Genomic DNA, 23,973 nt, shown 5'->3' on the forward strand with positions numbered 1-23,973 from the left:
AGCATTATGTGCCAGAACATTCGGTGCCCACAGTACCTTTTAGTGTTACCGCACTGTATCTTAATGAGCATAAGTCATATCCTCATTCCTCAAGCCTTTCAGAGTTAACCCCGCCTCCTTACTGTTTATTGGCCGTGTTCAGGGTGGGCCAGTTTTCGGCGGTGGGTGGGCATAATAGGAACGAACGAGACTGATTATTACCATAAAAGCCGCAAAACGTTTGCAGACAGTTATTTACGGTCAGAGGAGGAGTTTAGGAGTGGGGATAACGCCGAAGAACTTTTAACAGCAGCGGCCAGAGAGGGGTGAGAAGAGTTCAGTAGGTGAAATGTTGGTGACAGGTTCCCTTTAAGTCCTGCTGCATAGACATAGATTTAAAGCATGTCTGTCTGGCTGCAGCTTACTGTATACTGTGTTATTGGGCTGGGTTCACACGAGCATGTTCTGTCCGTAAAGGATAGAACGTATTTAGGCCGCGAGTCCCGGACCGAACACACTGCAGGGAGCCGGGCTCCTAGCATCATAGTTATGTACGACGCTAGGAGTCCCTGCCTCTCCGTGGAACTACTGTCCCGTACTGAAAACATGATTACATTACGGGACCGATGTCCCACAGCGAGGCAGGGACTCTTAGCGTTGTACATAACTGTGATGCTAGGAGCCCGGCTCCCTGCAGTGTGTTCGGACCGGGACTTGTGGCCGAAATACGTTCCGTCCTTTACAGACCGAACATTCTCGTGTGAATCAAGCCTTATTGTCAATGTATAAACGTATTCAGCAGCTCGTATGTGCTCTCTATTAGCTGCTGCAGGTAGCCGGAGTGTAGAGCACTTAGAGGGAAATTTATTAAAACTAGTGCAAAGGAAAAGTGGGGCAGTTGCCCATAGCAGCCAATCACGTTCCGCCTTTTTATTCTGTAGAGGTCCTTTTGAAAAATAAAGACAGAAGCCTGATTGGTAGCCATGGGCAACAACTCCACTTTCCCTCTGCACCAATATTGACAAATTTCCCCCATTGTCTTCTGTAAACTCCAGTCTAGTGTGATCTGTGGTCGGTCAGTCCGGTGTCTAGTGTACAAATAATGGTTTTTCATTTGGCTTCTATGTTTTTAGGCCTAATGCACACGGCCGTAACCGTGTGCATGGGCCGTTATTTCGGCACGGACGCCCAAGGAGTGTCGTCCGCAAGGACGGACCGTGCACACACATAAGATATGCATTTATTTAAATGGGGCAGGACTGCAACTGCGGACCGTAAAACGACTTGCGGTCTGCGATGTAAACCACGGTCATGTGCATGGGCCCGTAAAAATGAATGGGTCTGCAATATATCCGCATGTTCTAATAATAAATTGTCGTTGTGTGAGTTTTTTTTTTTTTTTTTTCTTCTAGTGAGGGTGTTTTTGGAGTTCATTCATGGTACCATTTTTTATTTTTTAGTATGAAGTGTAACAGAACAGAAACTACCACCTGAAACTGCTGCTTCAAGTTCAGATCAGTCAAGGAACATCTGCCACAAGAGTAACATACAAGACCAAAGAAGAGAACTTGCGCTGAAGACACAACGCGCGCAGAAGACACAACGCTTGATCTGAAACAAGAAGTTTGTGCCTACTCAACAGCTACACAAGAGCACATCCCAACGCTGCTATTAGTCTTTGTTTTATTCCTCAGCGCTGCACTCTGCTTTCGCATTGTGTAGCGGGAGTCGTCTTTCTTAGCTCAGTAGATCATTTTCTCACTATCTCTTTTTAATAGCAACCGACAACCTTCTGTTCCATCTGCTGTCTACACCAATCGGTAAATACTACTGAGAGTGCAATATCTGAATATCTCAGCAAGGTGGGTACTCTGTTAAATGGTGTCTGCACTAATAATGTTCATTTTCTTCCAGTTTGCCGCTACTAGTATTTTACAAACTATATTATTTCATTTCATATTTTTTTTTATTTAAGTGATTTAAACCAGTATTGCTTAGTGTGCTTGGTAGCTGTGTCTGCAAATTTGAGTGTGCTGTTCCCAAAAAAGACTACACTGCCTATTGAAGTATTGTAATGTCCCAAAAATGAAAAATGTTGGTACTCATGTGGACCCCTGAACCACAGATTCATAAAATGACATTTTTGCTTTTTTTTTTTTTTTCTCCCTTTTCTTTGAAAGTTACTAGTTTTATTAAAAATGTAAAACAAATTAGTATATTGGGTATATTTTTGGGTATGAAAAATAGTTTGGGGTAAAAAAAAAGTGCCTGAAATTTACTGACTTTTTTTTTTTGGGCTTATAGTAGACCCCTTTAAGTCATGGCAGTTTATCTTTTAAAGGGGTTGTCTAGGATTTTTTTTATATACTAAAATCTCCCCCAGCCTTGGTTTGCCTTCCCTAATACCCCCTACATACCTTCTAACCAGTTTCTGTTTGATCCTCCATCGTCCCTTCCGGTCCTGGCTGCTTCCTGTCTTGTAACCCACCATAACCATGATCCCTTGCTGCATCTGAGGAGACAGCTTGCATCTCAGCTGTTTTCATACTGCCACGCCCCTCTATGTTCACAGGGTCCTTCCCTTCTCTAATTACAGGCAACCAGCTCCCTCCCTGCACACTGTCTTACACACTAATAATCATCATTATCCTTTTGTGCCTCCATCTATCCCTGATCTAATTACAGACACCCATCTCCCTCCCCCACCCCTTTCACTCCCTGATAAATGTTAGGGAAGTGACAAGGTGGCCAGGCAGTGTGGGAACTACGAGTGTGAAGGATGAGGAGGCATGGACAACGAGATAGGAGGGGGCGTGTACTATGATTGATGACTCTCCGTGTCTTTGCTAACACAGCACTTCATCAAATGTTTACAGGCGGCGGGGCCAGAGGAGGCGGAGCTCGGAACTCATGAAACATCCGCCCGGCCCACTGCCTGTAAATGTAGTTGATGACGGACTGTGCCTTTGTTCCGCCGGAAATGCTAGCTGCGTAAAGACACAGAACGTCACAGGAAATAAAAAAAACTTACCCTGGGTGCGGTCTCGTGACCGCAGATCAGAATAGAGTAACGAAGCCAGAGGTAAACAGTTATTATATTTTACATTTACTTGTTTATGTCCAATTAAGTTAAAATATAAATGTATTCCTGGACAACCCCTTTAAAGCCATCGTCTTTTCTAGATGATTGCTTGAAGGGGTCTTTATTATTTCAAAACTTGGCCAAGGTATGAGGGATGCATAATAAGAAAAGCCATTACTCACCTTACTGATTCCCGTTTGTTCAAAGCCCGCTGCTTCGTTCCTCCCCGCCGCGGTTTAATGACATAGTTGCAGCGATGACATGCTTGTATACCCACATGATCGCTGCAGGCGAGCACTGATCCTGTGCCATGTACCCACTGAGACCCGTGATTGGCTGCAGCGATTATGAGGCTATACAAGCACATCATCGCTGCAGCTATGTTCATACACAGCGGTGGGTAGGAACGGAAGCGGCCGTGCTGGAACGACAGGTATTTGTGAGGTGAGCAATGGAGGTCGTCTTTTTTTTTTTTTTTTTTTTTTTCCATATATATATATATATATCTCTGGAAAACCCCTTTAAGGCATGTACACTGAATTTCCTGTGGTTAATATGGTAGTTTTGCATTCAAAAGACAAGCCAGTATTAAAACAGCCATAGGTTTAACCGATTTAGGGTATGTCCAAATGTACCGGATTTGCTGCAGGAAATTCACACCAAACTGTGCGGAAGTGCCCTGCGGATAATTGGGTGATTGGAATATTTAAAAGGGAAACCCTCCACCCCTGGGGCTCCCATGGCAAACTCTTTCCTTGTCGCTGTCGGTCTCTGCATCCTGGTCTCCAGCAATGGCTTGTGACGGCTGCAGCCTGTGATATTATACCCAACAGAACCAAACAATTAAAGCTTGTATAATATTCGCTAAAAGAGAATAGGGCTGACTCATATGTGTCCACTGTATTTGAGGCTCCTGCATCCCTCATCAATGATTGACACCTGCTTTGTAACTGCCTGTATACACATGGAACCCCAACCCTTCTAAAAGATATATTATGAAATTAATAATAAGCCCAGACTGGCACTAATTCAAAAAAATGAAGTTGCCCAGTTTCTGATCCCACCAGAGAAGTGTGCGTGATACATGACAACGTTCATTAGCATCCTACCCCTTTTCTCTGTCACTTTCATTTTAGTAGAGTGACTGCAACAATAGTAGAGTTTAATCGGTGGTAAATGAGAAAAATATAAGGCCTAATTTACGTCCTTTTAAATAGTCTTAAATATATACGCCTGTTAAAGCTCCGACTAATACGTTAAGAGTGGGCAGTGACAGATGAACAATGGCAGCTGTCTCCATAGACACTAATGGTATATGTAGATGGATAAGTCATGCATTGGGGTCATTATTGTTAATTCTGTATCCGTTAAAGGGTTACCATTAGGCCGAATTCAAACGAACGTCGGGAAACTGATGTGAAAAACTCATTTTTCACGTCTGAGTTGCCTCTGTACGGGTCCAGTTTTCACGGATCCCTATAGATTTGAGTATCGAGGGTTCAGTGAAAACAGAACAAAGTGGGACATGTTCTATTTTTCAAAGGACCATTCACACGGTCCGTTGAAACAACGGCCGTCTGAACTGCCCCATTGAAATACATGCGTCCTTGTGACGGCCGTTGTTTTAACGGTAGTCTGAATTCGGCCTTAGTCTATGGGTGACGGATGGAATCCGTCACAGGCATCAGTCACCCATAGACTAATAAGGTATCGGTTTTAACCGTGATAAAAAGCCCATCAATTTTGTTAAAGATATGCCTGTGACGTATGCCACACAGGTTGCAAAACACTAATGTAAAAGTAGGTACTACTTCATGTATACTCCACTGAGTCACCTCTCCTAAATGCTTCTTGCAGCCCCTTCAGTCTTACATGGGCTGGTGTTTGCTCACCTCACTGTTTCTTAATTGTAGTGTGATCTTTGTTCTATGCACGGGGACCTAACTCTTGGAAGGTACTGATTCTATTTGCAGAGATCTAGCTGGTAGGGACTCTTCACACTGCGTTTTTTTGACGCAAAACCGTGGCAAAAAACTGCCGAAATTGCCTCCCATTTATTTCAATTGGAGGTGTTTTTCCCCGCAAGCGGAAGCAAAAACGCTCGTGGGAAAAAGTGACATGCCTTATCTTGAGGCGTTTTTCGCCTCAAAAACACCATTGAAATGAATGGGTGACGGAAAAAAAAAACCTGAACGGCCGCACAGTTTTATGGCAAAATTCGCAGCAAAAAAAGGCCTGTGGTACAAATCCACTTAAAATAAACCGGAGCTGATTTTTTTTACAGGTAGAATATTTTGCATGCAAAAATCCCCATGTAAATAGGGAATAAAAGAGAACCTTTCACCTGCTCATGCATGTGCAGCATGCAATAGGCACTGCTGCACAAATCCTGGGGCACTATAAAAAAAAAAAAAATAAGTTAATATCCTCCTTCGTTATTTAGATATCGGTGCCGTGATATTTGGTGCCCAATATTTAAAAAAAAAAAAAACCCTGAACTGTCAATGGGGCGTGTAACATTGCTGTGATACTGACCGTGTCACAGCAAAAGCTGTAGAGGGGAGAGCACGTGCGGATGCAGCTCGGTGCTGTTCAAGCCTGCGTGCACACGCTCTCACTGTAGCTCTCGGCAGACAAAGGCGACAAGACTGATCTTTCGCGAGAGATCACTCTTGTCTGTCGAGAGCTGAAGAGTGAGAGCGTGCGCGCCTGCCCGCACGCATGCGCGCATAGCTCCGCTGCCGAAGATACTCCCGCCGACATGGAACAGAACAAGAATTCACCTTCTCCTCTTCTGTTTTGTGTTGGAGCTACACGCGCACACTCTCCTCTCCAGCTCTTGCCGTGACACTGTCCGTAGCTGATTGGACAGTGTCATAGCGATATTACACGACCCATTGAGAGTTCATGGGGGGTCTGTAAATATCGGGGGACAAATGTAACGGCATTGATATCTAAATAACGGAGAAAGATAGGACATTTTTTTTTTATAGTGAGACCGGGTTTGTACAGCCCCGCCCATTACAAGCTGCACATGAATGGGAAGGTGAAAGGTTCTCTTTAAGGGCTTATTCAGACTAACATATAATATGTCCATGCAACTTGCGTGACTTTCACGCGTCTCGCACAGACCTATGTTAGTCAATGGGGCCGTTCAGATGGTCCGTGATTTTCACGCAGCGTGTGTCCGCTGCGTAAAACTCACGACATGGCCTATATTTGTGCGTTTTTCACGCACCCATTGAAGTCAATAGGTGCGTGAAAATCACGCGCAGCACACGGAAGCACTTCCGTGTGACGCGTGTGATTCGCGCAACCACAGTAAAAACTGAATGAAAACGAAAGCACCACATGCTTTTCTGTTTACAAACCTACAAACCGTGTCATAATGATGGCGGCTGCGCGAAAATCATGCAGCCATGCATCATATGCTGCGGACACATGGTGCTGTTATGGACCTTTTGCTCGCGCAAAACGCACACGCTCGTGTGAATCCGGCCTTAGAGTAATGCTCCCTGGGAAAAAGCATGCAAATATCTCTCTTCCAGAAGAAAGTAAGCTGTCTCTAGTACCACCTATAGTGGACTACCCTGTAAGTCATCGTCTGACCCTTCTATAGAGCCATAAAACATGACTGATCAGTAGCCAAACAAGAGACAGCCAACTGTAGACCGCACTATTTCAGAGTAGTTGGTTACTGGAAGACAGCCATTTAGCTTACTTTTTCTCCAGGGAGCATTGCACCTATAACGTCCCTAACCTTTCAGGTGACTTTTTAGATTAAGCTATTATGTATACACGGAATAACACGCTTTCTGGCCATTTTATGACTAGTATGTAGCTTTGGTTTTTGTTAACAGCAGTTTTCCCCGCTGCATGCTCTTTCTCTAACTCTGTTTTCCCTGAACTAGTGGGTAGAGCCTTAGGGTATGTCCACACGGCTTATTTACAGACGTAATTCGGGCGTTTTCCGCCTCGATTTACGTCTGAAAATGCGGCTCGATAGCGTCGGCAAACATGTGCCCATTCATTTGAATGGGTCTTACGATGTTCTGTTCCGATGGTCATTTTTTTTACGCCCCGCTGTCAAAAGGCGGGGCGTAAATAGACGCCCGCGTCAAAGAAGTGCCTGTCACTTCTTCAGACGTAATTGGAGCCGTTTTCCCTTGACTCCATGGAAAAACAGCTCCAATTACGTCCGTAATGGACGCAGCGAAAAGCGCCTGCACTTGCCATTACGTCTGAAATTGCGGAGCGGTTTTCTCCTGAAAACTGCTCCGTGATTTCAGCTGTTACGGACGTGTACGTGTGAACATACCCTTACTGCTATCATGTCTTCTCTACACTGCACACATAGATGAGAGCAGGATTGTCCCCCATCTCTGTTATAAACGTAGCATGGAGGAGATTACACGGGAGTAATGAGCAGTGCAGCTGTGAATCCAGCATTAGGATGAGCGAGAACACTTAGGCTTTATTCAGACTAACGGGAAAAACGTCCGTGCAACGCGCGTGATTTGCACGCGCGTTGCACGGACCTATATTACTCTATGGGGCCGTGCAGACATGTTCGTGATTTTTACTCAGCGTGAGTCAGCTGAAAAAAAGTCACGACATGTCCATTCTTTGGGCGTTTTGCGCGAATCACGCACCCATTGAAGTCAATGGGTGCGTGAAAACCACGCATGTCGCACGGAAGCACTTCCGTGCGAACAGCGTGATTCGCGCAACAGCTGTCAAAAGGATGAAAAAACAGAAAAGCACCACGTGCTTTTCTGTTTACAAACATCCAAATGGAGTGTCATTATGATGGCGACTGCGCGAAAAGCACGCAGCCGCGCATCATATGCTGCTGCCCCACGGGGCTGTTGAGTGGCTTTTGCGCACGCAGAACGCCGCGTTTTTGCGTGCGCAAAAACGCCACGCTCGTGTGAATGAGGCCTTAGGGTATGTTCACACGCTGAGTCAAAAACTTCTGAAAATACGGAGCTGTTTTCAAGGGAAAACCGCTCCTGATTTTCAGACGTTTTTTTAAGCCACTCGCGATTTTCGCGCCGGTTTTTACGGCCGGTTTTGGAGCGGTTTTCCATAGTCCATGCAGTGACCTGCACTTCTTTTTCGCGGCCGTTTTTCAAAACGGCCACGTAAAAAAAGAGCCCGTCGGAACAGAATGCCGTTTTTCCCATTGAAACCAATGGGCAGATGTTTGGAGGCGTTCTGCTTCCGATTTTACGGGCCGAAAATAGGCCGTGTGAACATACCCTTACTAGAAATCTGCGACGGCATCTGTGTCTCTCTGCCTGTCTGCTCCATTCTCCCCCTCCCCTATCCATAGATTTCTATGGGCAGCATGTAACTTGATCCTTCAGTGATCTGATAGACAGGAAAAAGGAAAGGAGTCAATTCAGAATATGGGGGGGGGGGGGGCTAAGTGGAGAAAGAGAGGCATTTTTCTCTGATATATATTACAAAGTTTCTTACATTAGCTTTTACTATTGATTTATGCAAAGATGGTTGAAACGTCCGTGACCATTTAAGACTCCTTACTAGCTGGATTTCCGCAAGGAGAATTCTTAACTTCAAGAGCTGCCAACTTTCTCTGGTCAATAGCTAAACCAGACAGCATTGTTTCAGAGCCCTGTTTCAAGGCTCTAAGGTGGCACTAGAGGCAGTCGTGTTTTGTTTTGTTTTTTGTTCACATTGCGCCATGACTAAGGACAGGTGATCTGTCAGAAACGCGTCGGCTTATTGCTGATGCAACCACCTTTACTTCCATCAGATTTACCATTTATACGAATAAAGTTGGAACATCGTTTCCTTTTAAATCAACCAGCACTGGATCAAATTTCTTCTGTTCTGGGTACCTAAGATGTCTGTTGTGCGTGGCAGGTTTGGTGAGGGGCCCTGGAAATGGTTTTAAAGATTATTTTCTGTTCTGTAATTTTCACATTACGTAATGTATATTGTATTTCTTGGCTTTCTGCTTCCTGTCGTTTATTTAACATTCATGTTTGACATATTTGTCACAGCAGAAGGTTTTAAATTAGAAGTAATGATTGACCTGTTATAGAATTGTAAGATCCCTACTAGGTTCCTGTATTGCGATCAGCCAAGTTACATGGAAAATGTCTGAGGTTTTTGTTTCTCTTCAATTGAGAATTAATCAAAGTTCTTCAAAATGGACTAAATCTGGATTGGTTCACTTCTCAATCTATTCTCTACATGCCTTGCAGGTTGTGTGTTCTAGTTGGAAAACTGATACTAAAGACTTTCTAACTGTTTTTATCCTCGTCCTTTCTGTCAGACAGTCAATCTGCATCCTTCCATAACCAAATAAAATGATCTGCCATTCATTGATGTCCATCGTAGTCCAGACTTCTAACCTGTTTTCACCTCCTAGGGCTGGCATCTTGCAATGAGCTTTTTCTCATTTACAGCCTCACTGGAATTGATAAGGTTGTCTTGTTTGATTTTGTTATATGCAGCATTGTAAAATTAAGTTGACACAGGAGTAGGAATATGGCAAGCACCTGGAAAGAATTTGTTGAATTTTCCATGCCGTCTTCTCCCCCTACTGCATACGTTAGTGCCAACCTGGGCAATGCATCTCCAGTCGGACTGACTTTATCACCTTATGGCCGATCAGTAAGTTATTTCACCATACCAGTTCTAATGATTAACCAATCATTCTAGCCGATAGTGTTGGGGCACATGCCTTAAATAGTGGCTTTTTATCCCCCATTGCTTCATTTGTTTCTCATCATATACATATAGTTATTTATTTTTTTGTTTTGCATATTGCTTGTGTTTAGTCCATCTGACTCTTTTTTTTTTTTTCCCCTCCTCTCCAGCCTAGATATTTTTTGGCAAAACAGTTTTTACTAATTTTAGATTTTATTACATCACTAACACTTTTTCTTCAAATCCTGGTACTTTACTTTTCTTGCCCCCCACCCCCCCACTTGGTTTTACCAATGTGTCATATTAGTGCTTTTCATTGTTGTAGAAGTTGCCCCCTACCACGGTTAAGAACCAGTTACATTATAGATGGTCACTGCAAACTGTACTCAACCAAATTATTATTTCGAGTATTACCACTCGTCCTAGCAATTTGGTGGTGGTCTTAGCAGTTGGGCTACTATATATCGAATACCACCAACCCTATAGAAAGGTTATAAATGAGAGAGAACGACATTATTTGACATCTTTGCATTTGGTGCATTACCTAATGACGATGCCTATTTGTATCTTTTGTGTAAATACATTTCAGGGAGGGTTTGCTCTTTAAAGGGGTTTTCCCACAAACACGTGTATTCCCTATCCACAGGGTAGGGGATAAAAGTGTGATTGCTGGGGGTCCGACTGCTGGGACCTCCAGCGATGATAACAGGGGCAGAGTCCCTCGGAGTGCTCAATGAGAATGGAGCGCTGGTGCGCATGCTCAACCAGTGCTCCATTCATTTCTATGGAGCTGCCAGAGACAGCGGTCCCATAGAAACTAATGGAGCGCTGGCCGAGCATGCGCACTAACGCTACAGTCTCATGGAGTTCTCCTCATTGCTTGGGGTTCCAGTGGTCAGATCCCCAGCGATCACACATAGGGAATAAGTGTGTGATTTGTGGGAAATTCCCCTTTTAAGCAATGTTGCTGTTTAACTTCAGAATAATTTGCAAGGTGATAAATTCAACTATTTGGTCTAAATGCAGAAATCCTTGAAAGGGGTTACCATGAAGAACTTAAAGATCTGTCACCAGATTTTATGATACTAACTGCGTACATTATTAAAAAGATCTTAGACCTGTACTTAATTTAAAAAAGGATTATGCAGCCATATACACATGTATATGTGATCTGAATCTTCTCCCACCTAGAGCTGACCATTACAACTATCGGTGTGTCTCCTACCCCGCAGCATGCAGTACGCTGGAGAGCCAGTGAAACTGCAGCTTGTCCTGAGCGTGTGCGATATTTCAGACACCGGATAGGAGCTTGTCCGCTCTAGGTGGGAGGAGGTTTGGATTACTTAATGCATATGCTTTGTCTCCGAAGAGAGGATAGCATGGTTTTTCAACGTTTAAAATTTTAAAATGAGTAAGTACACTAGTCTCATCAAGTCCAAGATAACTATGTAATAATGTATACAGTTTGATTGTGAAATCATGTCCGATCCTCTAACACCTTGACTAACCATGACACTGTACGTTAAGGTGGTTGAAGTATGGAGTGTGGCTGTCAGCTGTAATGCGCATCTGTAAGACCTCTAATCCTGGCTGTTTAACCACTTAGATGGCGCAGCTATTAGAGAGAGTGGGGTAGCCCTACACCGTGCGATAGGATTGCGGGTTGTCATCGCAGCCTGGGGACCTAATGAAGGCCCCCAGATCTTCCATCTTTCTGCTCAGAGGCAGGGCTTAAAGAGGCTCTGTCACCACATTATAAGTGGCCTATATTGTACATGATGTGATGGGCGCTGTAATGTAGATTACAGCAGTGTTTTTTATTTAGAAAAACAATCATTTTTGACGGAGTGATGACATATTAGCTTTATGCTAATGAGTTTCTCAATGGACAACTGGGCGTATTTTGCTATATGACCAAGTGGGCGTTGTACAGAGGAGTGTATGACGCTGACCAATCAGCGTCATACACTTCTCTCCATTCATTTACACTGCAGATAGCTTTATAGCTATATCGCTCTTTTCAGTCACATAAACACACTATAACGCTACTCATGTGTCATGATAATGAATATACATTACCTCCAGCCAGGACGTGACGTGTATTCATTCTCATGACCACTTCTGTAACATCTCTGGGATTTACAGCACTGCAGGCGTAGTCTCGCGAGATTACGCTGTAAACTGTCATTCACAGCGAGATCTCGCTGTGCTGTGCTGTAGATCACACAGACACTACAGAAGTGGTCAGGATTTTGAATACACATCACGTCCTGGCTGGAGGTAATGTATATTCATTGTCATGACACACGAGTAGCGTTATAGTGTGTTTATGTCACTGCGAATAGCGATATAGCTATGTCGCTATCTGCAGTGTAAATGAATGGAGAGAAGTGTATGACGCTGATTGGTCAGCGTCATACACTTCTCTCCACAACGCCCACTTGGTCATATAGTAAAACACGCCCAGTTGTCCATGGAGAAACTCATTAGTATAAAGCTAAAATAGGTCATAACTCCGTCAAAAATGATCATTTTTCTAAATAAAAAACACTGCTGTCTACATTACAGCGCCAATCACATCATGTACAATATAGGGCACTTATAATGTGGTGACAGAGCCTCTTTAATAGGAACCGGTAAAAATGACCATGCACTGCAATACGTTATTATTGCAGTGTATTGTACCATCAATGGAACAATTACTTGTTCAAGTCCTCTAGGGGTACTAATAATTTTTTTTGGTACACTACTAAGCACTTTAACAATTTTTTTCTTTTTTTTTTAGGTTAAAGAAAAAAAAAACACTTCCCATTTTTGTAAAAAAAAATTCATTTGATTTTAGCCGCATCTGTACAAGTCAGAACGATTACAATATAACATTTAACCCGCAGGGTGAAGCGAGTTTTTTTTTTTTATTTATTTCTTTTTTCACCCTAGCTCTAGGGAAAACATTTTTAATTTTTAAAAGTGATCATAAAGTTCTATGTACGAATAAAAACTACAACTTTCCCCGCAAAAAAATAAGGCTTCACACTGCTCAATCAATGAAAAAATAAGTTATAGCTCTCAGAATAAGGCCCCATGCACACGGACGTGCTTTTGCGGCCGCAATTCCCTCGAACATCCACGGGAGAATTGGGACCCCATTAATTTCTATGGGCCCATGCACACAACCGTGGTTTCCACGGTCTGTGCATGGCCCAGCAACCTAGACCGCAGAAAGAACGGACATGTGTTATTACGGCTGTGTTCTGCGGTCCAGGCTCATAGAAATGAATGCACGCGGCCATGTGCACGGCCCGTGGGTGACACTCCACGGCCGCCCGACCCTAAAATCACGGCCGTGCATGAGGCCTAAGATTTTTTTTTTAAATACTTTTTCCTTTGTAAAAGATAAATAAGAAACCTGGATAAATTTGGTATCGCCTAAATCATATTGACAAGCAGAATAAACGTAGGTTGTCGTTTTTAACGCACAGTGAAAGCTGTAAAACCAAAGCCGAGAAACCATAGAGGAATCAATTTTTTCCAATTTCCTCACAAAGAATTTTGTTTGTTTCCCAGTATGTTATATGATACTTTAAATGGTGCCAGTAGAAACTACAACTCCTCCCGCAAAAAAAAATATAAGTCTTCACACCACTCTATTGAATGAAAAATAAATTATGGCTCTTTGAAGGCGGGGAGGGGAAAACTGCTTGGACTTCAAGGGGTTAACCATACAGTCCTGACCAAAAGTTTTGAGAATGACACAAATTTGTTTGCTGCTTCAATGTTTTTAGATCTTGTAGTCAGACGTTTCTATGGTATACTGAAGTACGATTCCAAGCATTTTAAACTTTTATCGACAAAAACATCAAGTTTATGCAAAGACTCAATATTTACGGTGTTGACCCTTCTTTTTCAAGACTTCTGCAATTCCCCCTGGCACGATAGACCTCATCCTCTTGGCCAAATCCTGCTGGCAACCCATTCTTACCTAATCTGTGCTTGGCGTTTATTACAATTTCTGTTTTTATTTGCCCACCTGCTTTTTGAGCATTGACCACTGGTTCTCAATGGGATTGAGATCTGGGCAGTTCTGGACCCCAAATGTCAATGTTTTGTTCACTGAGCCACTTGGTTATCGCTTTTGCCTTGTGACATGGTGCTACATCATGCTATAAAAAGCATTCTTCAACACCAAATTTTTTCTGGATCTTTGGCAAATTTTGCTCTTGGAGGATGTTTAGACACCATTCTTTATTCTTTAAAGTGTTCTTAGGCAAAATTGTGAGTGAGCCCACAGCTTTGGATGGAAAGCAACTCCACACATGAATGGTCTCAGGATGCTTTACTGTGGGCATGAGACAGGAGCTTCATCAGAGAAAATTACTTTACCCCAGTACTTTGCAGTCCAATCTCTGACATTCTGCAGGAATTAGTCTGTCCTTGATGGTTTTTTTTGCAGAGAAGTGGCTACTTTGTGACACCAGGCTGCCTCAAAGCTTTCACCTTACTGTGCATGCAGATGCACAGACACCTGCCTTCTGCCTGGGCAAGCTCTTCACTGGTGTTGAACCGATCCCGTAGCTAAATCCTCTTTAGAAGACAGTCCTGGCACGTGCTGGAGTTTCTTAGGCGCCCTGAAGCCGACTTCACAGCAATTGAACCTCTCGCCTTGAAGTTCTCGATGATCCGATTAAATGTTTGATTTAGGGGCAGTCTTAAGAGCAGCAATGTCCTTGCCTGTAAAGCCCTTCCAATGCAAAGCAACGATGACTGCATGTTTTTCTTTTGAGGTAACCATGGTTAACAGAAGAAGACAATGATTTCAAGCACCATCCCCCTTTTAAAGCAACCAGTCTGCTCTTATCACTGTCATGCTGATTCAATTATATCAGCTGCCGTGTCCCCTTTAACACTTTCTGCTGAACTAACGAATATTACTGAAATTAAGTTACCATGTCATTTTGTGGCAAGGCTGAAATGCAGTGGAAATTTTTGTGATTAAAGAGGCTCTGTCACCAGATTTTGCAACCCCTATCTGCTATTGCAGCAGATCGGCGCTGCAATGTAGATTACAGTAACGTTTTTATTTTTAAAAAAACGAGCATTTTTGGCCAAGTTATGACCATTTTTGTAGTTATGCAAATGAGGCTTGCAAAAGTCCAAGTGGGTGTGTTTAAAAGTAAAAGTCCAAGTGGGCGTGTATTATGTGCGTACATTGGGGCGTTTTTAATACTTTTACTAGCTGGGCGCTCTGAAGAGAAGTATCATCCACTTCTCTTCAGAACGCCCAGCTTCTGGCAGTGCAGATCTGTGACGTCACTCACAGGTCCTGCATCGTGTCGGCACCAGAGGCTACAGTTGATTCTGCAGCAGCATCAGCGTTTGCAGGTAAGATCGACTTACCTGCAAACGCTGATGCTGCTGCAGAATCAACTGTAGCCTCTGGTGCCGATGTGGCCGACACGTCACAGATTTGCATAACTACAAAAATGGTCATAACTTGGCCAAAAATGCTCGTTTTTTAAAAATATAAACGTTACTGTAATCTACATTGCAGCGCCGATCTGCTGCAATAGCAGATAGGGGCTGCAAAATCTGGTGACAGAGCCTCTTTAAGTTAATTTTCATATCAAGGAATGACTAATTGCTATTCATCTGATCACTCTTCATAACAATCTAGAGTTATTGCAAATTGCCACTATAAAAACTGAAGCAACAAACTGTGAAAACCAATTTGTGTCTGACTCAAAACTTTTGGCCAACACTGTAGATGACAGCCAGATCTGTGGGAACTCCCGAGATCAAGCCTGCCTCTTCCCTACATGGAGAGACTTCTTGAAATGAACTTCTACGATATACTTCTATTTTTCTAGGGACTCGCACATACTTTTAATCGGAGGGTATACATAGGTGTCGCATGACAAGTTCACATCGGATATACATTATTTGAGATGTTTGCTTTATATAGCCATGACAATGCATCGAATCCCTTTGAGGGTATGTTCACACAGGCTATTTTCAACTATTTTTCGTGCTGTAAACGTCCCGAAAAACAGCTGGAAAATCGGAAGCAGAATGCCTAGAGACATCTGCCCATTGATTTCAATGGGAAATACTGCGTTTTGTTCAGACGGGGCGTTTTTTACGCCTCATTTTCTAAAAATGGCACGTAAAAAGACACCCCGTAAAAAAGTGCATGTCACTTCTTGAGCCCTTTTTGGAGCAGTTTTTGTTTGACTAAAGAAAAACCGCTCCTAAAACGGCCGTGAAAAACGCTAATTTGATTAAAAAACGGCTGAAAATCAGGAGCGGTTTTCCCTTAGAGGCTCTGTCACCACATATAAGTGCCCTATTTCCTACATAATGAGATCGGCGCTGTAATGTACGTAACAGCAGTGTTTTTTATTTAGAAAAACTATCCTATTTTCACCAAGTTATGAGCGATTTTAGCTTTATGCTAATGACTTTCTTAATGCCCAACTGGGCGTGTTTTTACTTTTGACCAAGTGGGCGTTGTGGAGAGAAGTTTAAAACGCTGATTGGTCTGCGTCCTACACTTCTCTCCATTCATGTATTCAGCACATAGTGATCCTAAGTTGTTCACTATGTGCTGTCACATACACCCACATTAACGTTACTGAAGTGTCTTGACCGTGAATAGACATCACCTCCAGCCAGGACGGGATGTCTATTCACAATCCCGACACTTTGGTAACGTTTGTGTGGGACTTACAGCACATCGAGATCACGTTGTGCTGTAATTTACAGCGAGATTACGCTTGCTGTGCTGTAAGTCACACACAAACGTTACTAAAGTGTCGGGATTGTGAATAGACATCCCGTCCTGGCTGGAGGTGATGTCTTTTCACTGTCAAGACACTTCAGTAACGTTAATGTGGGTTAAGCTGGCATTTGAATTAAGATGCACAAATGAAATTCAGGATGATGTAAGTTACAGAAACACAATAAACCTCATACAGTGCATAATATATTTGTTAGAACATTCTAAAGTGAGTTTTTTTTTTCTCTATTTTGGTGACTGATATACTGTAATGGGATTTTATTATGTAGGTTTTTTAACAAACTATTTTGGGATGGGCTTTCTCAATTAAGTTTATTGCACGAAGTCCCTATGGCTCGGTGTGCCGCCGTATGGTGCCCCCTTTTGGCACTATATTACAGTTCATGTACGTGACTGTAACGTAATAGGTCTATGGGCTCATACTGTACCTCTGATTTTAAATTCTGCCACGTTTCCATTACATGTTGTATTCTGGACATATTCTCCCCTAGTGGCATTTCTCTCAGGAGAAGAAAATGGTTACCGCAGAGGCACTATATGGCTGCACATAAAGTTATTTTATGCAGGGTCCATAAATGGTGGTTAATGAGGACATGCTGTCGGAGAGATCCATCGAAAGCAGGTTGTTTAGGATGTGCATCCCTAGTAACAAGACTGTCCACAGCTGGTAGCTCGGTTACATTTTACAGTGTGCTGACAGCAGAGAATGGGCAGCATTCCCCTCCCTCTTCATAGACTATGGTCTACTAACCTGTCTCCTAAAATATACAATTATGTAGACCGACCCTTGCAGAGTTCCTAATCCTATAACAAAAATGAATTGTTTTTGGCCCCAAACTGCTTGATACTCGATATTGGCATTTCTGCTGACTTTTTTATATTTAACGGTTTATCCCAGCTGTATGTGATGGAGAAGCTCTATACTGTATCAGAGTCACTTACACCATCTGCTACACCCCCTATAACACCTACCTTCACTTCATGTGGGTCTAAAAAGCAGAAGAGGACCCCACTGTATCAGAGATCTGTAAGTCTTGGGGTATATGGCCCAAAGCATGAGTTTTGCCAGCACACATTCTGTGCTCCATTTATTAACATACTAAATATATAAATTAGTAGTCTGAAAGTTTTAAGACTCGGCAAGTTACAGGCTGCTTGTGTGGTGTCCTTGTCAGTTTAGTTTGATAGGGTTGCATGTCTGGATTTTATGTACCAAGGGGCAAGTTTTGTCCTTTGCCTGACCAACTTATATTGTTAAGGCCAATTTAATTTGGACCCATTTGGGGAAGAATTAAAAAAAAAATTCTGTTCAATACTGTACTCCTAATTTAGATTAAAACCTGCTTTTAAGTCTTAACCGCAGCCACTCATTCACATCATGTTTTTCATGTTTCTGTTTTAACGCTGCTTTTTAATTTCTGCTTTTTTTGCCTTTTTTTTTTTCCCCTTGTATAAGTTTGCCATTTGTTATAACTAAACATGTTGTAAATCATTTAACCGCATCCTTTTTTATTGTGTTCATTTTTGAACAGAGATTGAAACTAATAATGTCTTTGTTTTTTATATATTAGATGAGCTTTGACCCAAATCTTCTCCACAACAATGGACACAATGGGTACCCCAATGGTACTTCGCCACTTCGTGAAACAGGCGTTATTGAGAAACTGCTAACATCTTATGGATTTATACAGTGTTCAGAACGTCAAGCTAGACTATTCTTCCACTGCTCACAATACAATGGAAACTTACAAGAGCTGAAAGTAGCAGGTAACCTTTTTTTTTTTTTCTTTCCTCGTTATGCATTAAGTGGTTGTCCAAAGTGGACAACTGAAGATCATATACTCTATTTATAGCAAAATATAACCATAAAGTAGATGTTTTCCTACTTACACCCCCCTCCCCCTCTGTTAACCAGAGTACGGAGCGACTGTAAGTGGCACAACTATGAATTATATGGTCGGTCATGCGTTTTAATGGACACTGTACAATTTATTTGCGATGGCTGCTGGGAATCGTCTCATCAGGCAGTTCATTATAGTAATGAAGTAGAATTATTTGAGTTTATTTTTCGAATTTTTTGGATGTAGGTGATCATGAAAAATAATGAAATAAATCCCTGTTTTTCTGCAGATGATGTTGAATTTGAAGTGTCATCAGATAGACGTACTGGTAAACCAATAGCGGTTAAATTGGTAAAGATCAAAACTGAAATTATGCCAGAAGAAAGAATCAATGGACAGGTGGGTGTTTGCATGATTGTGGAATTGCCTTAAAGGCTATAGATACCTTTTTCGAATTCTTGTTTTTGCTTTATTAAATCAATGTGGTGTTTTTTATTCGAAGCACATTTTTTTAATTGACTGTTATAATTTTTTAACTTTTTAGGATACAGCTGCGTATCCTGTATACATAGAAGCTGTATTGTTCTCTGTCCAAATCTGTCAGTTCAGCTTAAATGTGATTGATATTTGCTGAATCCTGTGTGCTTGAAACACGCAGAACCCGCTCTCAGTCGAGCAGTCCGTTCAGCTGAACTGACCGGTCTGGCTGAGAGCGAAGGATAGATTCTATTTATACAGGATACATAGAAGCTGCATTGTAAAAAAAAAAAAAAAAGTTTTTAAAGATTTCTATAGCCTTTAAGGCTTGGGCTATATACACCTTTGCACTGTTTGAAGTAGTCCGTTAGAAACCAAGAGGTAGGGAAAAATGGGGGAAAATTGATCCTCCAGCTCACCAGTCCAGTGGAATCAATTGGATTCGCACGGATCCTCGTGGAGGCACGCGTATTGGTAGAAGCAAAAAGGAATAGATCTGGAACCAGCGCTTTATAATAAGTCTTCCAACTTTATTTAATTTCTTTAAAAAAAAAAATCCAGCTGCAAATGGGGTTAGTTGCAAAACAGTTAGCCTAAATGTTTTAGACATATTTTCCACGTCCTTACTCATGGTAAGGATGTGGAATACGTCTGAAACGCGTAGGTTGGAAGACTTCTTCTTTTTATCTGGTTCCAGATCTTTTCCTTTTTGCCTTCTGCGTCGGAACGGAGCCCTGACGCAGATGTGAACATAGCCTTAGAAACAGCAGCACTGACCATGTAAGAAAAAAATGCATACAATACAAAACAGTGTGTGCGGTCAGCAACTGTCTGCACTCCCTCCTTTCAGATTAACATAGCCTAAGGTCAATAGGAGATGGCAGCATGGAAGGGGAGAAGGCTGTACTAGAGTGGAAGGAGCGTAACCACTGCAGGGGGAATCGCAGAGGCTGCATTAGTGTAGTGAACAAAAGAGAAACAAAGTCTACAGGGGGAAGGGAGGTAGTGATCAATCATACACACAAACCGCATCCGTGGTTGTGTAGGCTCAGGGAAGAAGAGATTCCGCATAGGCTGTAGAGTCATTACAGGAATGGAGCTGTGCTAGTGCATGATAGCTAGTGAAGGCAGCAGCATCCTGGAGTCACAAGCCTTAAAGAGGCTCTGTCACCAGATTTTGCAACCCCTATCTGCTATTGCAGCAGATAGGCGCTGCAATGTAGATTACAGTAACGTTTTTATTTTTAAAAAACGAGCATTTTTGGCCAAGTTATGACCATTTTTGTATTTATGCAAATGAGGCTTGCAAAAGTACAACTGGGCGTGTATTATGTGCATACATCGGGGCGTGTTTACTACTTTTACTAGCTGGGCGTTGTGTATAGAAGTATCATCCACTTCTCTTCACAACGCCCAGCTTCTGGCAGTGCAGATCTGTGACGTCACTCACAGGTCCTGCATCGTGTCGGCCACATCGGCACCAGAGGCTACAGTTGATTCTGCAGCAGCATCCACGTTTGCAGGTAAGTAGCTACATCGACTTACCTGCAAACGCCGATGCTGCTGCAGAATCATCTGTAGCCTCTGGTGCCGATGTGTCCTCGCTCGTCTGACACGATGCAGGACCTGGGGAAGTGACGTCACAGCGTGATCTGCCAGAAGCTGGGCGTTCTGAAGAGAAGTGGATGATACTTCTCGTCAGAGCGCCCAGCTAGTAAAAGTATTAAAAACGCCCCGATGTACGCACATAATACACGCCCACTTGTACTTTTACTTTTCAACACGCCCACTTGGACTTTTGCAAGCCTCATTTGCATAAATACAAAAATGGTCATAACTTGGCCAAAAATGCTCGTTTTTTAAAAATAAAAACGTTACTGTAATCTACATTGCAGTGCCTATCTGCTGCAATAGCAGATAGGGGTTGCAAAATCTGGTGACAGAGCCTCTTTAAGTCTAGCATGTACTGGGAAGGACACCTCTGGGCAGTTTGGAAACTGCATATCCGAGGTCTATGAATGAATGAATGAATGAATGAAGATTGCAGCCTAAGGACTTGTCGTCTACATGTAACGGAATGGCTGCATATTTTCTGTCCAGAATTGCGGACGGAAAATACGCACTGAGTACAGTAGCAGCGAAGTGGGTGAGATAACAAATCTCATCCGCACACTGCAAAAAGTTTCCGCCCTGAAATTCACCTGCAGTGCATAGTTTTAGTTCCGCAGGATGTCCATTCCTGCTGCAGAAAGTGGACTGAACTGCTGCGTTTTTCAGAGGAGATGTCGCCATCTCACGGGCTTGAAAAAAACGCCGCAAAATCCGCACCACTTTCTGCAGTAAAAAACATCTGCTAGTTTTAGCGGAAATGCTGCAGAATTTTTTTTGCAGCATTTCTGTTACGTGTGGACAAGCCCTAAAACTTAAAGGGGTTGGCCAGAAATAAATTTTATTTCTAGTTTAACCTTAGTGACATTTTTTTATTTTGGAACTTCTACTTCTAATTAGCGGTCACGTGACCACATCCTGAATTAATTTTTTTCATTTCCTGTGACGTTCCGTGTCTTTGATCAGCCACACTTGCGGCTGAAAAGAGGCACGGCGGGAAATCAAAGTTTACAGTCAGTGGGCCAGGTGCATGTTTCATGAGCTCTTCAGAGCTATGCCTCTGGTCCCACTGCCTGTAAATGTAGTTGATGACACGCCGTGCCTCTTTTCAGCCGGAAGCGCTGGCTGAGCAAAAGCACGGCGTGTCGTCTCTCAAAGTATAACCCCCATCATGCATCCCTGAATAGGGATATTGAGGGTTATATACATGGATGATGGGGTAATACACTGGACTGATGGGGGTTATATACAGTTTGTATACAGGGATGATGGAGTTATATCATCCCTGTGTATTACCCTCAACATCCCTGTATATACCCCCGTTGTGTGTGTGTGTGTGTGTGTGTGTGTAACCCCCATCATTCACAAGTTTTACACTTTTTGAGCCCTAAAACCCTCTTGGTCCTGGTTAAGAGAAAAAAAACAGTGCTGTTTATTCAGTCAGATAACCAGTCCAATTTATATGGGCTAGGGACAAGTCGTCTTTACAGGGGTTGTCCAGTCCCTAAAAATTGATGGCCGATCAGCTGTTTTGAAGGGGCTGTAGCGCTCGTACGAGCGCTGCTTCCCCTTTGTTTCTACTTGCTAACGGTGAATCATCGACACAGAAATAGTGGCGATTCACAGGTATTGCAGCCTTCTTCACTTCAATGGGTGAAGAAGGCTGCAGTGCCTGTGAATCGCTGCTACCTCCTGCACTCCCTTCAAAACAGCTGATCGGCGGGGGTCCTGGGAATCGGACCACGACCCATCAGCTGTTGATGGCCTATCCTGAGAATAGGGACTGGACAGCCCCTTTAAGGCAGTGCAGCTTTTGTATTCAGTTTTCTTTAGCTAAACACAGTGGATATGAAAGAGGAGACATTGAAGACTTTTCTTTTATACCTTTTCTACCAGTCTGCCTAACTTAAAACTGCAGGGTTTTTTAGCATGTCTTTAAATTTAAAAAAAAAATTGCAAAATACTGTCTTACGTCCATTTTTCAATTGTGCTATATTTTGGTTTATGGACGTGCAGTCAATTGCCATTCTTTTCTATTCCTTTTGTATCTAAACAGGTAGTCTGTGCTGTGCCTCATAATCTAGAAAGTAAATCCCCGGCTGCTCCAGGCCAGAGTCCCTCTGGAAGTGTGTGCTATGAACGCAATGGAGTAAGTCCTGTGGCCTCTTGGATAACCTTTTGTGTAATGTTGCATGGTATCCTATTATCACTACCTCCTTTACAAATTAGAGATAAATGGAACTGTCCGCTCAAGCCTTTTTATTTTTTTTATCAACCCCACCTTCATTTCAGTAACCAGTAAAAAAATAAAAAATTAGCACCGTTTGTTCTAGGGCTACACGACAACTTTGGCAGTGACAGAGGTTGCAAAACCAAAAATCGCTGTCTGTGAACCTGCTGGATCTTTTTTCAACTGTCGCGGTTCTGGCAACCTGTACGTCGCAACGCGGCCACATTCACGATTTTTATTACTTGCAATGCATGTAGGGCAACATGGTGATCTTTGGTCATGCGTCCTTGGTCGCGGCAAAAGCTGCCATGTAGTCCTAGCTTTAATAAACTGAGAAAAATCATTGATGAGCCCATGGCAGATGACAAACAAGATAAGTGAAGCACCAGGCAAAAATGTAAACGTTGTCTCCTAGTGCTGGTCATGACAACTACATGACAACCAAGCATCACTGGCATGAGCCATATGGCATAGGAAAAGTCACAACTGCCGACTGCAGTGCTTGGCAGTTGTATTTATGATGCTGCCTGCCAAGTATCTGCCAGTACTGCTCGGTTGTCATTACTAGCACAGGCATCAGCGATAACCTAGTAGAAGACAATGGGAGATATTGAAAATGGTGGCATTCAGGTAGACCTTTTCAGGAAGTGTAATTGATACATGGGTGTAGTGTAAAGCTGAATTTTCCGTTTTTTTACCCTGGAGTTACACTTTAACCTTATGTATTTTAAGTAAGGGAGCAAAATGTATAACTAGTGGTTACATTTATTTTTTAAAACTTTTCACCATGCAGGAAGTGTTTTATCTAACCTATACCCCAGAAGATGTGGATGGAAATGTTCAGCTGGAGACCGGAGACAAAATTAATTTTATCATTGAAACAAACAAACAGTAAGTTTCTCCATTTGTGTTTGTGGTTTTTTTGTTAACCGTGTCAACATAACCTAATGAAGGCCCCCAGGTCCGCCATCATTGTCCTCCTATTAAAGAGGCTCTGTCACCACATTATAAGTGGCCTATCTTGTACATGTGATCGGTGCTGTAATGTAGATTACAGCAGTGTGTTTTATTTAGAAAAAATATCATTTTTGACCGAGTTCTGACCTATATTCGCTTTATGCTAATGAGTTTCTCGATGGACAACTGGGCGTGTTTTACTATATGACCAAGTGGGCGTTGTACAGAGGTATCAATCAGTGACCAATCAGCGCATACACTTCTCCCCATTTATTTACACAGCACATTAGCGATCTAGCTATATCGCTATGTGCAGCCACATAAA

General features: G+C 42.6%; 1 protein-coding gene across 5 annotated transcripts in view; it reads left to right on the forward strand.

Annotated features, from left to right (window-relative positions):
• The window catches only part of CSDE1 (cold shock domain containing E1), a 72,991-nt gene that overhangs the window by 14,734 nt on the left and 34,284 nt on the right, over positions 1 to 23,973 (forward strand). For 2 of the 5 annotated variants that reach the window (XM_075853811.1, XM_075853814.1), the window contains exons 2-7: positions 1,440 to 1,841; positions 9,547 to 9,706; positions 18,107 to 18,302; positions 18,666 to 18,775; positions 22,518 to 22,610; positions 23,485 to 23,582. In XM_075853811.1, coding sequence (XP_075709926.1) covers positions 9,581 to 9,706; positions 18,107 to 18,302; positions 18,666 to 18,775; positions 22,518 to 22,610; positions 23,485 to 23,582 — 623 coding nt within the window. In that variant the 5' untranslated portion in view covers positions 1,440 to 1,841; positions 9,547 to 9,580. Of the gene's footprint in view, positions 1 to 1,439; positions 1,842 to 9,546; positions 9,707 to 17,433; positions 17,563 to 18,106; positions 18,303 to 18,665; positions 18,776 to 22,517; positions 22,611 to 23,216; positions 23,322 to 23,484; positions 23,583 to 23,973 lie in introns of those variants that run through there. The other 3 variants (XM_075853812.1, XM_075853813.1, XM_075853815.1) reach the window with 3 other exon arrangements.

The sequence above is a fragment of the Rhinoderma darwinii genome, chromosome 2, assembly GCF_050947455.1.
Source record: "Rhinoderma darwinii isolate aRhiDar2 chromosome 2, aRhiDar2.hap1, whole genome shotgun sequence".
NCBI classification, from domain to species: domain Eukaryota; kingdom Metazoa; phylum Chordata; class Amphibia; order Anura; family Rhinodermatidae; genus Rhinoderma; species Rhinoderma darwinii.